The sequence below is a fragment of the Microchirus variegatus genome (genome assembly GCF_963457635.1).
Source record: "Microchirus variegatus genome assembly, chromosome: 14".
NCBI lineage: Eukaryota > Metazoa > Chordata > Actinopteri > Pleuronectiformes > Soleidae > Microchirus > Microchirus variegatus.
The window spans coordinates 10702895-10717308 of NC_139815.1; the positions used below are offsets into that span (position 1 = coordinate 10702895).

Below are 14414 nucleotides of genomic sequence, written 5' to 3' on the forward strand. Positions count from 1 at the left end.
GGTTTTTACCTTGGATATCAATGTGTGTTCCCCCCAGTTTGTTTCACTGTCCCGTTGTTTGCAATAATATCGAGTCCAACATCACGCACTGGCTCCTCTGCCTCTGTTTTGCTGAGAGTCAGGGTGTGGAATATACACACGCATGGATTACACGTCAAGATGCAAAGGCATTTTATTGAATGTGTCCATGCTCTTTGCCCCGCAAGTCAAACATGTCTGCCGATGGATGACAACACATTTAATTAGAAAAAAAAACACAAATTAATATTATTATTTATTTCATAAACAACATTTTAACAGGAAAAACCCAGTGTAATCTAATGTTAGACTCGATGCTTTGTTTTTTTTGTTGGTAAAGTTAAATCGAATTTATTTGAAACATTTGTGAGACAAAGAAATTACACACGTTATATGTGTCGGCGCATCAACAAACTTTTACAAATAAACAATAGAATAGAGGTGATAATAATAGATGACGGAAAACAACATTTTATAATCATCTACTTTAGTGACACATATGTCTGATCATTAGATTAATTTTAAATGTCATTTTGCCTGTAACACATGAATGCATCATAGTTATCCTCAAATAAACATACACGTGCTACATCATTACAGATTGTGTCCATGTATTATGCATTTGCCCATTTAATGATTAGTTGTATCCTTATTTTCTTTGTCAACACTTGTAAATCGTTATATTAAGTTTATTCTCCTACTCTGTATAGGTATCTATAACAACACTGAAATTATTGGTATTATTTTATTTATCTGTAATTGTAATTGCTGGTTGGCAATCACTAGGGCATGTACTGGGGCTGTTGTCGTTCTTCATCTTTCCAGCAGAGGTCAGCAGACACTATTGCTACTGCTGTCAGTGACAGGAATGCTGACTCATTGTTAGAAACGCCACAGACTGTATTATTTCCCGTGTGTTTATCTGCTGAACTGACCAACACTGCCATCACTGGAGCCATGGTGCTATAGCTGGGAATAAGGAAAGTCTTTGTTTGCATTTGCATGCTTAAGGACATCTTTAAAGAGTATTTTCTCTTACTATTCCACACATACTGCGCTATAAGTATGACATTTGCATCCCAAAATTCAACAGTAAAGGCCTTAACACCAATTTTCCTTGTTATCCCATATTCCCTGTAGAACAGCTTCATATTTCAATACATTTCACTATATATCACATGGCAGAAATTCACTCGTAGTTCACTTACATCCTCAGTGCAGGACTCATGAAATTCTTAAATGCAAATGTTTTTAGAGCCTTCATTTGAACATTAAATGATCAGGCACATGTGAGGTACTTTTCAAAATTAGCTAAATGTTATTAAGATGTAATTAACTTTTTTGAAGCTGGGTTAAACTGTGGCTTCCATATCCCCATGTATGATTGTTAGTTTTCTACTCTACATAGTGGAATAACTGAGGGCATTAGTTTGTTGCTACAAACAAAAGACAAGTACAATGTGTTAATCCCTCCGTCAGTACGCTCCCTCTCAGCCCTGTAAACATTGGTTCTTACAGAAAAGATAATTCTGTAAAAGTGGTTCACAAACATGGACACATACATTTTAAAAATATAAAAAAGAGAACCATTTCTTGAGGCACCTCAATGTTTAACGAACCTTACTATACAACTCTATAATGTTTATGTAATGCCAATAGCTTATTTTGCCTGAATTATTTTTAACATAATTAATAAACTTGCTGCTTTTGTGTTGCATAATTAGTTTGATTCAAATAACTTTTGAAGCCAGAAATAAAATAAAAACATTTTCTCCCTCTGCCGGCTGTGAGCCTTTGTTGTCACTGGTACTCTTTGCACAGATGACGCTTTATTCTGCTCACAATGAGAACAAAGATGCATCAGTTTAGCTACCAAAGCCCATGGCCTGGTACTCACAGTGACACTGATATAAATAGAACCTTTGTCTGCTCCTTTTGTCTGGCAGCTAAATTCAGTAGCTGTTAGAAACAACACCTGGATCACAGGAAGTGACTCTTCTCTCACTTACCCTGAAAACTATCAATGAATACATTTATGTGCTCTCAGTGATGGTCATACAAATGTTTTCAGACAATTAATTAATGGCATTTAACTTAAATTATTCACATGTACAAGAATACCTTAAATCTTCACTATCTTCCTCATCAACTACACCCTTGTATTTAAATGTGATTCTATATTTTAGCAGTGTCATGTTGGAAAATTGGATCAAGATAAATTCTCATATCCGTCTTTTCCATTGATCCAATAATACGCTGAGACATCAAATAGCCACATAACCTGCAAACCAATCACATATTGACTTGTCCCATAACCACGCCCACAACTCCTCCGACACCACCCTGCATTGTCATGGCGCTTGCTCCGGATGCAGTTGTCATGGAAATAGAAAAGGGCTCAGTGTCCACTGGTGGCACTGTTACCATGGAGATCCCCATCGCAGTAGCTGCCTCCCAAGATCGAGCAGAGCTGGAGGAGTCTGTTCAGCACCATGGACAGCACCAAGCCGGCGCAGCGTTTCAGCACAGAAACTATCGCATGCTGATTGTGATCGGAGAGATTTCCACCACCCATCACCTCGACACTGCCAAGAAACAGATCACACAAGGTATGGCAACAGAAGTCCAAAGAGAAAAAGTAATATTAATAAACAATATCATCAAAAGTGTTAGCTGTATTATACTGTACATTTAATATACAGAGGAAAACTTTGAAATATTGTATTAATACTGTGTGTAAACATGGATAAAATGTATCAGAAAAAAACACTAGTTTCTAATAAACTGTCTATAAACTGAAAAAAAAAATGATCCCAGTAATGTACAGCACGTCTTTGGTATTTTCAGACCAAAAAGTAATTTTTGTATGAGTATCTTGATTTAATATAATAATAACTTACATAATATGGAATTCAGGATTTAAAAAAAAGAAAAACCCAAATTTCTAGTTGTGTTACAACTGCATAAAGTATCGCAGTGTTTAATAGAAATTCTAGTGCTTTACTTTTAGGCCATAGGTGTCAGTCAGGTGATTCTCTGATGACCATGGAGTTGCCAAAGAAGCTCTTTCAGATCCAAATGTTGCACATAATAATCTACATTGGGGTTTTTTTCACTGTCAATGTTAATTTTCCCTGTTGTGTTACAGGCTTATGCTCCTGGAATGTTGATCTAAGTGTTTGTGACCTGAACAAAGAACTGCAAGTGTTTGAGACAAAGCACACAGCTCAGTTTTCAGCACAAGTCAAAGGTCAGTCTGAACTCTTCAAATCATATTGACGTCAGTATATATCGTTCAAAATATGCTGCTGTTGGTTTCCAGGGAGTGTTTTCACACTGGTTTTTGACACATCCTTGAGCATTCTCAGTTTCCGTTGCCTGGAGACAATAAAAGCCTGAGCTGTATCAGAGTTTCTGCTGCCTCCCTATCATATTTGCTGCTAGCTGTGTTTGCAGAGAAACACCCAGAGACATGCTGTGGATCAGATTGCATTCAAGTTTGACTAAAAATATATCCTTTTCTTTTGCTGCATCGTGTTTCTCCTCACGCTCCCTGGGTGTTATCCGATGAGATGGAGAACATGGACGGTATTGATCATATGAGCTCATGTGTAGACTGCATGTCAGGGTGGGAATCAATGAGGGGCAAACATGAGAACGGACACTAATTCTTTCAGGAATATAATATCAAACCATGTGAGAGCCTGTGATTAGAGCCTGCTATATTGCTGCTGTGAGTGTGTCTGCTCAAAGAAAGCACTTGTGCCACCCACACCAGCGTACTATCACCTAATGCAGCATAGTGGTGTTAAATAAGCAGATCTGAAGGAAGATCTTAAAATGTGCTCTCTTAGTGTTCACTGAGCAGATTTTTAGATCTGGTTATGCACATTTGCACAAGTCTGTGGATTATTGTACAAAAAGTAGTTTGCTTTTTGACATAATCTCTACAGACTTTGTTGTTCTCTGTGTTTAAAATATACTCTAGCAATTTATTATCAAACAACCATACATCTGAAGGACGTTAATGGTCAAAATCAAAGCAACACATTATAGTCTGTGGCTGTGGTTCAAGCTTTAAAAAACACGGGATTGTACACCCATAATGCAACCATCAGTGCTGGGTAAAATTATGTTGGCTTTCAAATTGTTGCACCACTCCTATGATTGCCTTTTTCTCCTCTCTGAATCTGTTTTCACTGTATGTACCTTTAATTAACACATTTTTCACCTCTCTCAGGCATAAACATAATGCGCAAATCGAAAGTGTGCATAAAACCAGGCAGCACACAGTACGTGCTCAGCTCTGCTTCAATTAAACATTACGTCATTCTCTCACCATCTTCATCCTCAAGATGCATAAATTAACAACCTCCTCCGAGCCTCTCTCATAACACGAGCATGTTCATGTTTTCTAATCACCTTTCTAACAACCTGCGAAAAATCTGCAGAGGTAAGGCATTTCTTCACCATGTTCACATATATTTTTAACTGCTGACTTCTGCAGGTGGTGCAGATGTATGCATTTGCATTATAGAAGACACTGGAGAGTCTAACAGTGTTGCTGCAGTGTGGCTGAATGAGACAAATACACTTTATGCTTCAATGTTATAAGTAAAATAGAACCTGAATTAATTTGAATGGATGGATGGATTAATGAATGAATTAAATTTAGAGGTGCACTAAAGAAGACTACATTATGTAGTTTCGCACTACAGAGCCTAAAAATAAAATAGGAGACATCATTAGTTTATAGCCCATTGTCTCTCGTTCATCCAAATAAAATTAACTTAACACAAATACACCATCAGGTTGTAAAGTGTGTATGTAACAGTTTAGAGAGGATGGTTCATGCCTTCTGGGGACGCTGGTTCAGGGTCAGACCACCAGCCAAAAGCAGGCACAGTAACACTTTATTCTAAAGGAGTCAATCTCTGCAAGAAAAGAAAAGATTTGAGAAACTGCTTGGTAATTTTCCTTGCGTGAACTGCGTTGGAGTTCAATACTCACCATGAGTAAGCAAAGAGAGTTCGGAAAATAGCTTAAAGTAAAACTAAAATAGTCACACAAGACTATTTTCAGAATAAGCGATGGAAAGACATAATTTAGTACGGAGTCAAGCGCTCACTCTTCACAGTGAGCAAATTCAAATGGAAGTGATGAGTGAACTTCAAATCGGCTCATGTCAAGAAACAGTCTGAGCCAAAATGGCAGCAGCAAACCTCTGTCTCTGATGTCTGGTTTTCTGTTTTGAAAATATACTGCTGAGACATTAGAATTCATGAGAATCTAATGCAGAGGACAGGGCCTTTTATTACACAATATTTGAAAGCTGATTGGCAAGTTGACAGAGTCCAGACAGAACAGAGGCGGCACACGTTAAAATAGTAGTTAAGATTCAAATCCAAATGAAGGCACGAGTGAGGGTCCCAAGGCACATGAAAAACAAGTTGTGGGCAAGCAAGTAGAGAGTTATAAAGAGTGAGATGAGCTGGTGTTAAAACACCTAAGCAGGCTACTGGAGTTGACTGACATATGCAGCTGGACTACAGTTTGGAAAAGGGAAGTCGCACCCAACTGAACCCTGAATGAACTAGCTGTGTTTGTGTGTGTGTTCATGGTGATGATGGAGGATATCACCAACTGCAACAGTGAGGCTCATTGATCACAGTCTAATGTTTTTTTTCAGAAACAATGGAGCTCTGTTGCATGAATGAATGAGAAATGTCAGGGTTTGGATGCAGTGTCCTAATTGGTTCTTGTTGGTTAGTTAATGTTCGTAGGTTGAAGAAAGTGCTGTATTTGCTATTTTTTGCGGGAAGAATAAGTGTAGAAATATCAACAAGCCTTATTTTTCAAGACTAGAGGGGAGATGATACAATGATACTTTTTCTGGTAGTTCACTTGGTAGGCTTTTATTTCCATCAGTGGTTTGAGTAAAAACTAGTGAAACGAAACACCAATCAATTGTTGGCGTCAGGGGGAGGAAGGAGGTGCACTCAGTGTGGAGAGAGCAATAGCTCAGTAATTGTGGATGTGCCAAGACACTGTGTGGAGACTGTGGCCAATATAAAGATTAATATTTTTCCTATTAAAACAATTCATCCAGGTCTTCCCAGAAACATTGTGCTTTAATGCTACACTGGTTTCTGGGCTACATGTAAGGATAGTTCACAGTTGAGTGAGGTAGAGAGGATGAGGTGGGATGAAACAACTGTGTTCGGTGCCGCAAAGGTCACATTGGAAAATTGACCAGATCCAGGCAGTAAAATGTCCTCAGAGGTAGGATCCCCCGTCACGCTGAAGGTCAGTCCCTCTACCAGCAGCTCCTGTCATGATGACACTCAGAGGACTTAAAAAAAACAAAGTCTTATTCTCATAGCGCACATAAGGTCTTTTAGAGGATTAGCTCGCCTGCCTTGTGAAGCTCCTTATTGTGGGCGCCTAATATACAGCTGATCAAAGAGTGCACAGTCATCATGGCTGACGGGCTCAGATGCAGGGAACACAAAGGAAAAATCTATAAGATCTAGAAGATGACAGTTTTGTTGGCAGTTGGATTAATCTGCCTACACTTAACAATCACTATTAGCTCCAAGATCTTAAGACAACACAAAACAGCCCACGTCCTTAGCAAAGATAATGGAGCATCAAGAGCATTTGAGACATATTTATTTAGTACAAATTTTGTACTAATCTGTCAAAGAATAACACCACTATCACCACAAGTTTCCCTCTATACTCCACTGATGGGAATGTGGAAAAGCTCCAGCAGCTCCAACATGACAGTGACCTCCTGATGGGTGGCATATGTGCTGAAGAACAGCCGGTGCCCTCGGCGGGTCTCAAAGGCTTCCTGAAGGCCTTGTTCTGATACTCTACAACTTGTCTGCATAATATTGTACACATTTCAATTGCCCCTAACATAACACACAAAAGGCCGATAAGAGGACACAGATTGTAGGTTTTTACCTGAGTCATCTGCTGTTGGACCCCCAGTGACATTACAATTCTCTTAATGTCCATTTCATAAATTTTAAACCTCTAAAATGTGATTATTTAACCATTTATATGACAATAGCTCCACAGTCTGTGGGACTTTGACTTTTGGTCTAACAAAAACATTGCATGTTTTATATTTTCTTTATAAACAATTTAATATATAAGAAATATCACTTTTAGACATTTTCATAACGAAAATGTAGCAAATTCAATAAAATAATGCAGGTTTCTGAGTTGTAATAAAATGAAATGAATCAAAACACAATGAAATAAGCTTGAAATGGAGCAAAACAATCAAGGTCTGAAAATTAGATATTGACAAAATGTCCCACAAGACCAGGCCACAAGGTAGAGGGTGGACATGGTGATTTATATTACTATAATGACATGCAGATAACATATAGGATTTTGAGAGGGCTTTTTGTCCACTTTGAAGCACAAAATAATTTAAATAACGTAATATGGCGGAAAAGAAAAGAATCCTCCTCCTTGTTCTCCCTCCTCTTTCTCCTCAAGAGTCACTTAAGTATCCAAAGCCATTTTCCTGTCAGTCTCGAGACTCCTCATGGCCTCTTTTGAGCTCCATGAAAACACCAGTTTCCCTGAGCAGTTGTGGTGTGTTGACGCACAGTGTAGTCTGTTGTGTCAGAATGAAAAGGATAAAGGTCGCACAGGTAATCACTGCATCCATCACTATGTATCCATGATTGCCTCCCAGGCCTCAGCATATTCTCTGCTCACAACAAACTGCGTCCCGATCGACCGATGAGGTACAAGGACAAACTGGCAGCACGGAAGATCATGTTTTATCCCTGGTAAGCAGGAGGAAGAGGAGGAGGAAGAGGAGGAAGAAGAGGAGTAGGAGGGGGGAGAGGGTGGCGGTAATGCCTCAATAAATGCAGCTGCCACTGATATGGTGCAGTTAATAAAGACTCAGTGGCCCTACCATACTGGCCAATTGGTAATAAACAGAACGAGGTGACATCCGACAGCCCGTCGTCAATAAAGCTCAGTGGCTCTTAGCATTCTTGTATGTGCACACAAATAACAAACACTCACTTAACATGTGAGCATTTTTTAAAGCCTCATATCATCCTTATATCAATACATTGACCCTTTGCTTATATGTTTACTGACACTGATGGCTAATAATTCAATATTACTAAAGATGACAGATATTGTCTTCTGATGATGTGGTTTTGATTGCTATTTTATAAAAGGTACTTTCACCCAGACAAATATTTTCGGGCAGATTGTTTTTATAGCTAAATCGGGGACACATAGAATTCAGCATCATCATCCAGGGACTATGGATGCCTTCAAAATGGTATCTGATAGCTAATGAGATTTGTTGCACATTTCCCTTTGCCCTTTGTTATTTGTACTCAGTCAGAGAGAGAGATGAGTGATGTCTCTCACTCACAGATATATCATTATCTGTAGCTTCAGATGATCCTTGCGTACACACAACAGACATACTAGCACAGAGTCAGAAGGGGGAAAAACCAAGGCAGAACAAACAATACTCAGAATAATGAAGGTGGAATCATCGTGAGTGGGTGGCAGAGTCAGCAAGCTCGTGTCTGACTACTGCATTATCACATTAAATCAAAACGGCACGTACAACTTGTAGGCAGTAGTCATTTTTTGTTGTCTCCCTTCTATGCAATGACATTCCTGAACCATCAGACCTGTTTCCAGTTTTCTCTCTCACACTCTACATTCATTTGTCTCTGTATTGATTTCTGCCTGAGAAGGATTTTAACATACAGCAAATAACAGAAATGTGCTGTGAAAAGCAATACAGGTTACACCAGCAAGCAGTAAATGAACTAATAAGGGTCCCAGATAATAAATAACCAGCAGGGAAACAAACACACAGTCTGCATCGCTCTCGGTTATCTATATTGAGTTGTTAAAATTTTAATAACATACTTTAAAAATGTCCAGGCATGGCAAAAAGCAGTTTCTTGGGTGTGGTTTAGGAGAAGGCATGCTGGTTAATAATTTAGAGGCTGATATTGATCCGCCCCTCTGCGTCTCTGCAGTTCGAGTTATAGATCAGGAGGGAGGTTTCCCTGTTTCTGTGCCTTTCATCTGGACATGGCAACACGCAACCACATACGTGTGTATGTGTTTGTGTGTGTGTGTGTGTACACTGATGCATTGGGAGTTCTCACAGACAGTCAAATTACTGCAATGTGATCTGTCTGATGGCAAGAGAGGGACTGTAGGGACGTTTGTAATGTCCTTGGGGTGGAGGACAAACACATCAAATGACCACTTCATTAGGTACAGCTGCAGTATATAGTGTACTGCCTGGATATACAATAGAGTACAGTATAGAGACCTGTCATTAAAGCAACCCTTTAGAGGATTCTAATGTTATGTATAAAGACAAATTGCAGTGGTTCTTAGGGATGGACCATTATGCATCATTAATCATGTTCCCTTCAAATAACTGGAGGGGATATGTAATCATTAAAAGGAATATGTATTTGCCATCTTATCTGAGCATAATTGACTTTAATTTATTTGCTAAAATGGGAGAACAAATTGCCAATACTGTTATTGTTAAAACACAGATAAGACTCAGAAAAGTACTACAAGCTCTGAAATGCTGCACAGAGTTTCTCTGAGCTACCACAAATATATTATAAACAGCATTTCATTGTATGTCTGATGAATTAAAATTCTACAAATGGATAGCAATCATCCAAAGGTTTTTGACACACTTCTCCCAGAAACACTGATTCAAATCTTGTAATACCAGAGCAAAATATAAAAGAGTTTAAAAAGAAAATAATAAGAAACAAAAATGATGACATGTCACTTCACAGTAATTAAGTGGTGGAGCTGTGATCATACCTGTTAGGAGTACAGTGCCTTAACCAGCCAGGAGGGAGCAACAACTGAACAATCCTTCAGGACCTGAACAATTGCAAAATGATAATTACAAAATGAGATAGAAAACAAACTAAAATACATTTATAAAGTTGTTCACAATAATTAATGATTCCTGCTTGTATATAATTATTTGTCATGACCTTCACACATTCAACTCAATAAAAAATTATATTTTATTGAAAAAAATGTTTCATAGCCTGAATAAATGCATTTACTTAAAAATTCACCGCAAATAAGTGAATGAAATAAGTGAACTGCTGAAATGAGACAGGCTTTGTTTTCATAATTTGCAGCATTAAATTGAGGCATCACATTTCATATTCACTTTTACGTCACTCATTTATTAATGAATTGTTCTTTGTTGTCCTTGTTCTTTTGAGTTGAATGTCTGCCATGTTTAGTTATGTTTAATGTACGGCGTGCAAAGACAAACCGGAGTCAAATTCCTTACTGCGGTCAAGCTAGCCGACACATCGCGAACGACAGTCAAGCCAGCCGAACCCAGTTATTTGCTGTGCATGATTATAGTAGCTTTACGGTAATAGCGTCTCAGAACTGGTTTCAAAATAAAAGCATCCACTGTCAACGAAAATGTACGGACGTTGTGATGTGTACTTTCAAAATAAAACTACCAGGTCATGTACTATAACCCTGAAGTGGAATTATTGTTTGATAACAGGGCGTATTCCAATAAAGAAAAACAATGGCTTAAGTTTACAATTGTCAATAATATGAGCTTTTGATTTGAAAGTACATTTCACAACAATTGTCAATTATATTAGCTTTTACATACGCACGTAAGTACATTTCACAACATCCGTACATTTCCGTTGACAGTGGATGCTTTTATTTTGAAACCAGTTCTGAGACGCTATTACCGTAAAGCTACTATAATCTTGCACACCATGCAGTTATTTGCTGTGCATGATTATAGTAGCTTTACGGTAATAGCGTCTCAAAACTGGTTTCAAAATAAAAGCATCCACTGTCAACGAAAATGTACGGACGTTGTGATGTGTACTTTCAAAATAAAACTACCAGGTCATGTACTATAACCCTGAAGTGGAATTATTGTTTGATATCAGGGCGTATTCCAATAAAGAAAAACAATGGCTTAAGTTTACAATTGTCAATTATATGAGCTTTTGATTTGAAAGTACATTTCACAACAATTGTCAATTATATTAGCTTTTACATACGCACGTAAGTACATTTCACAACGTCCGTACATTTCCGTTGACAGTGGATGCTTTTATTTTGAAACCAGTTCTGAGACGCTATTACCGTAAAGCTACTATAATCTTGCACACCATGCACAGCAAAAAACTGTGTCGGCTAGCTTGACCGCAGTAATTCCTTGTATGTGTCCTCATACTTGGCCTAACGTAAATCTGATACTGATTATGTTAGCATCTAGCAGCTAACGTGCGGGAGATTGCGGTATGTGCCAGTGCGTTTATGCACGTTTTTAACACGCACACAAAACGACACAAGCGGCCGAACGAAGCCGGCTTGTTCTTACAGCAACTGGGCTCCATAGCTACCTCGGAAGCTAGCGTTAGCATTTTAGCTAACCTAATGATAAAGAAAATAAAGCAAAATAAAGAACACGTCTTGTATCATAAACCCAAATAAACTCACGCTTAACATGAAAATACTACAAAATAGGTATAGGTGAAAATAAACATCCTCTTACCTTTATTGAAAGCTCAAACCAAAATTGATTGGAGGAGGATCTGGAGGTCAAGTGTCATGATGCGTGCGCAGTCTCGCTTCGCCATACTGCCACCGTCTGGATGTAAGAAATATCACAGGCCTAATTCACTTGACATAAATAATAAAGTTATGTCGAAATTACACATTAGAATTTTCTAACAATACGACAAACGACTTCATTAGAAAACATATTTTAACTTAACAAATACACGTATTTTAAGTAAACTGAAAGTAAAAATATAATATAAAGTGCCTCAAAGTTGAGGTTGAATAAAAGGTGAAGGTTAAGGATAATCTGATATGTCTTCAGTTGTACAGAATTCAATCTCACTTCAGGTGAAAGTGAAATCATCAATCATCAGTTCATGGTGATTTGTGATAATCCTTGACAACCTACTCACATAAAGGCCGGATTTATACTTCAAATTCCACAAATACTGACAAATCATGTGACCTTGACCAGCTGCTTTCTCTGTCTCTTTCTGTGTGTGTGCCAACTTCAGTGTGTGAGAGAACTGACGATGATGTAAGGAGTTGGAGGGAGGGAGGAGAAGCTTTCAGGGGAGAGAGAGAATGGGTTTTCGACTGGAAAGAAGGGCTTGGCATGGAGCAGCCGAGCTGTAAAGCTAACAGCTGTCTGACATTTAGAGACTGCCGGTCATCTGAGATGATGCTGCCTCAACACAGTGAATGTGATGCGCTTGAGTTTCACTAAATGGCTTTTTTGCAGAGATAGAAAAGCAGCTGCAGACAACACCCTATATTCGTGAAGAGAACCATGGTATAAACAACACCAATGTATGAAGTCACACACCAAATATCTAATAATGAGAATTCAGAGCATCATTAACGTGGGACTCCTCTGTTCATCCTTTCCTTTGCCATTTCCTCCTTCTTTGTGGGTTAATTCATCAGTTTGATGTGGTCAAATCACTTCCATAGTAATGCAGGTCTGTTCTGTCCATAAAACAAGGCCTTTGCCTAAATTGCATACGTAAAGACTATTCTATGGCTTCAGAAACCAAGGTAATTTTATTTGAAAGCAATAGCACAACTTTAGTGGGGGTGAGAATTATTTCATTCGTTGACAATCTCATCCTTTATAGTTGTATGCACTTTCCTTCGTGGGCTATTTCTGTATAAAAGAAAATCCTTTTCTGTATCATATCAAAAAAAGATGTTTTAATTCAAATGAGTTTTATTTGTATTGCGCCAAATCACAACATACATTATCTCAAGGCACAATAGAGAGAAGAGAAACCCAACAATTCACACAATAGCTCTATAAGCATCAGTGGAGAGGAAAAAAATCTCCCATGTAAGAAAATTATTTAAGGGACGAAAGCACAGTGACACGTCTAGAACTCATCTTTTGTCTCGCCATTGCAAGGAGACTGAATCTGTGCCATCCAGCGTCCTGAGTTAGCGTCTGGGTGAACGTGTGCATGTGTGTCAAATGATATGATTCACAGTTTATTGTGGGTTGAGGCAACAGAGCTTGTAGTCTATTTTAGTTTTGTCCCACCTTGCAGCTGCTGTTTGAGTCACAGCTGTGTGAAAAGCCTCCTCCCAGAAACAGATAATCCACTCGCTTCCTTCAAAGTGTATTATCTAACATGATTTGTGGAGATAAACAAGTTCCTAAAAGTGGACAAAACAATTAACAAGTGTAGCTTTGTGAAACCAGTTCTGTCTGCATTTTTTCACAGATTGATGTGTAATTAGTATGGCAACAGGGGAGTTGTTTTAATTTTAATCAGCTTCTCCATGTTAGTATTCCTTCAGTGTTTATCACTCAGGAAGTACCGTATTTACTGATAAACAGACCAAACAGAGTATACAGTAAAGTAAAATTTGAAAAGTGACTGTACCAAAAACTGGATTAAAAAGTAATTTAGACTTTTCTGAAAGACAAACATTATGTTGCCACAGACAGATGACCAAATAACAAAGAAACAGTTGCATTTCTCCATGTTTGAAATGTGCATTAAATACTGTTTTAAACAAAGTTGCTAGAAAGTAATTGTGTTTATACGTGCCTTGCACTTCTGATTTACAATAGGCCTATAGCATTTGGCTGAATGTTAAACGAACCGATTAAAAAATATAATTATGGGTAGATATAATAGTATAATAACAATAACATTTCAATGCAGAAGAGGTTTATGTTAAAGTAGCTTCACTGCTTACTGAGACAAGGGGAGGTGAACGTTTGGCAACTGTTCTATTTCATTCCTGAAAACCTCACAAAATCTATATTTTATATAACCAACAAAATATTAAATAAATAAATACAGAAATAAAGGCATTTCTCTCAGTAGATAACTTAATTCCTCACACTGAGCAGGAAACTGATGTTGATGAATGATAAAAAGTGACATTCATACAAATCATGGTCTGACAAAACACCAGAGTCTGAAATCCGGATTTAAAGCTCACTCCGAATTGTCCCGATTCACGTGAACGCAGCTGGGTCACGTTGCCACCTGTGAAACACGAGTGTACGACGGGTTCCTGAACGCAGCACGAGTGAGTGAGTGCAGTGTGTGAGTGTATTTGTGTGTGTGTAGGTGTTGAGCTCAGTACCAGGCCGATCCCGTGCTTCATCTTCATCCGCAGCATCAGCATCATCATCATCATCCCCGCCCCTCCCTCCGCTCCATCCTCTGCTCTGTCCTCTGCACCGAAGGACGGTAAGACGATTCATTCACCCTTTTTCTTCTCGGGTTCAGGCTTTTACTGTAGGGGGAAAACAGCAGGACGCACAGCCA

General features: G+C 38.4%; 1 protein-coding gene across 1 annotated transcript in view; it reads left to right on the top strand.

The window, feature by feature from the left end:
* Nucleotides 1–2398: 2398 nt before the first annotated feature.
* The window catches only part of map1aa (microtubule-associated protein 1Aa), a gene marked incomplete at both ends in the record, with an annotated part of 29810 nt that continues 17794 nt past the window's right edge, over nt 2399–14414 (top strand). The window contains 2 exons of the mRNA XM_083900651.1: nt 2399–2627; nt 3167–3268. Coding sequence (XP_083756777.1) covers nt 2399–2627; nt 3167–3268 — 331 coding nt within the window. The remainder of the gene's footprint in view (nt 2628–3166; nt 3269–14414) is intronic.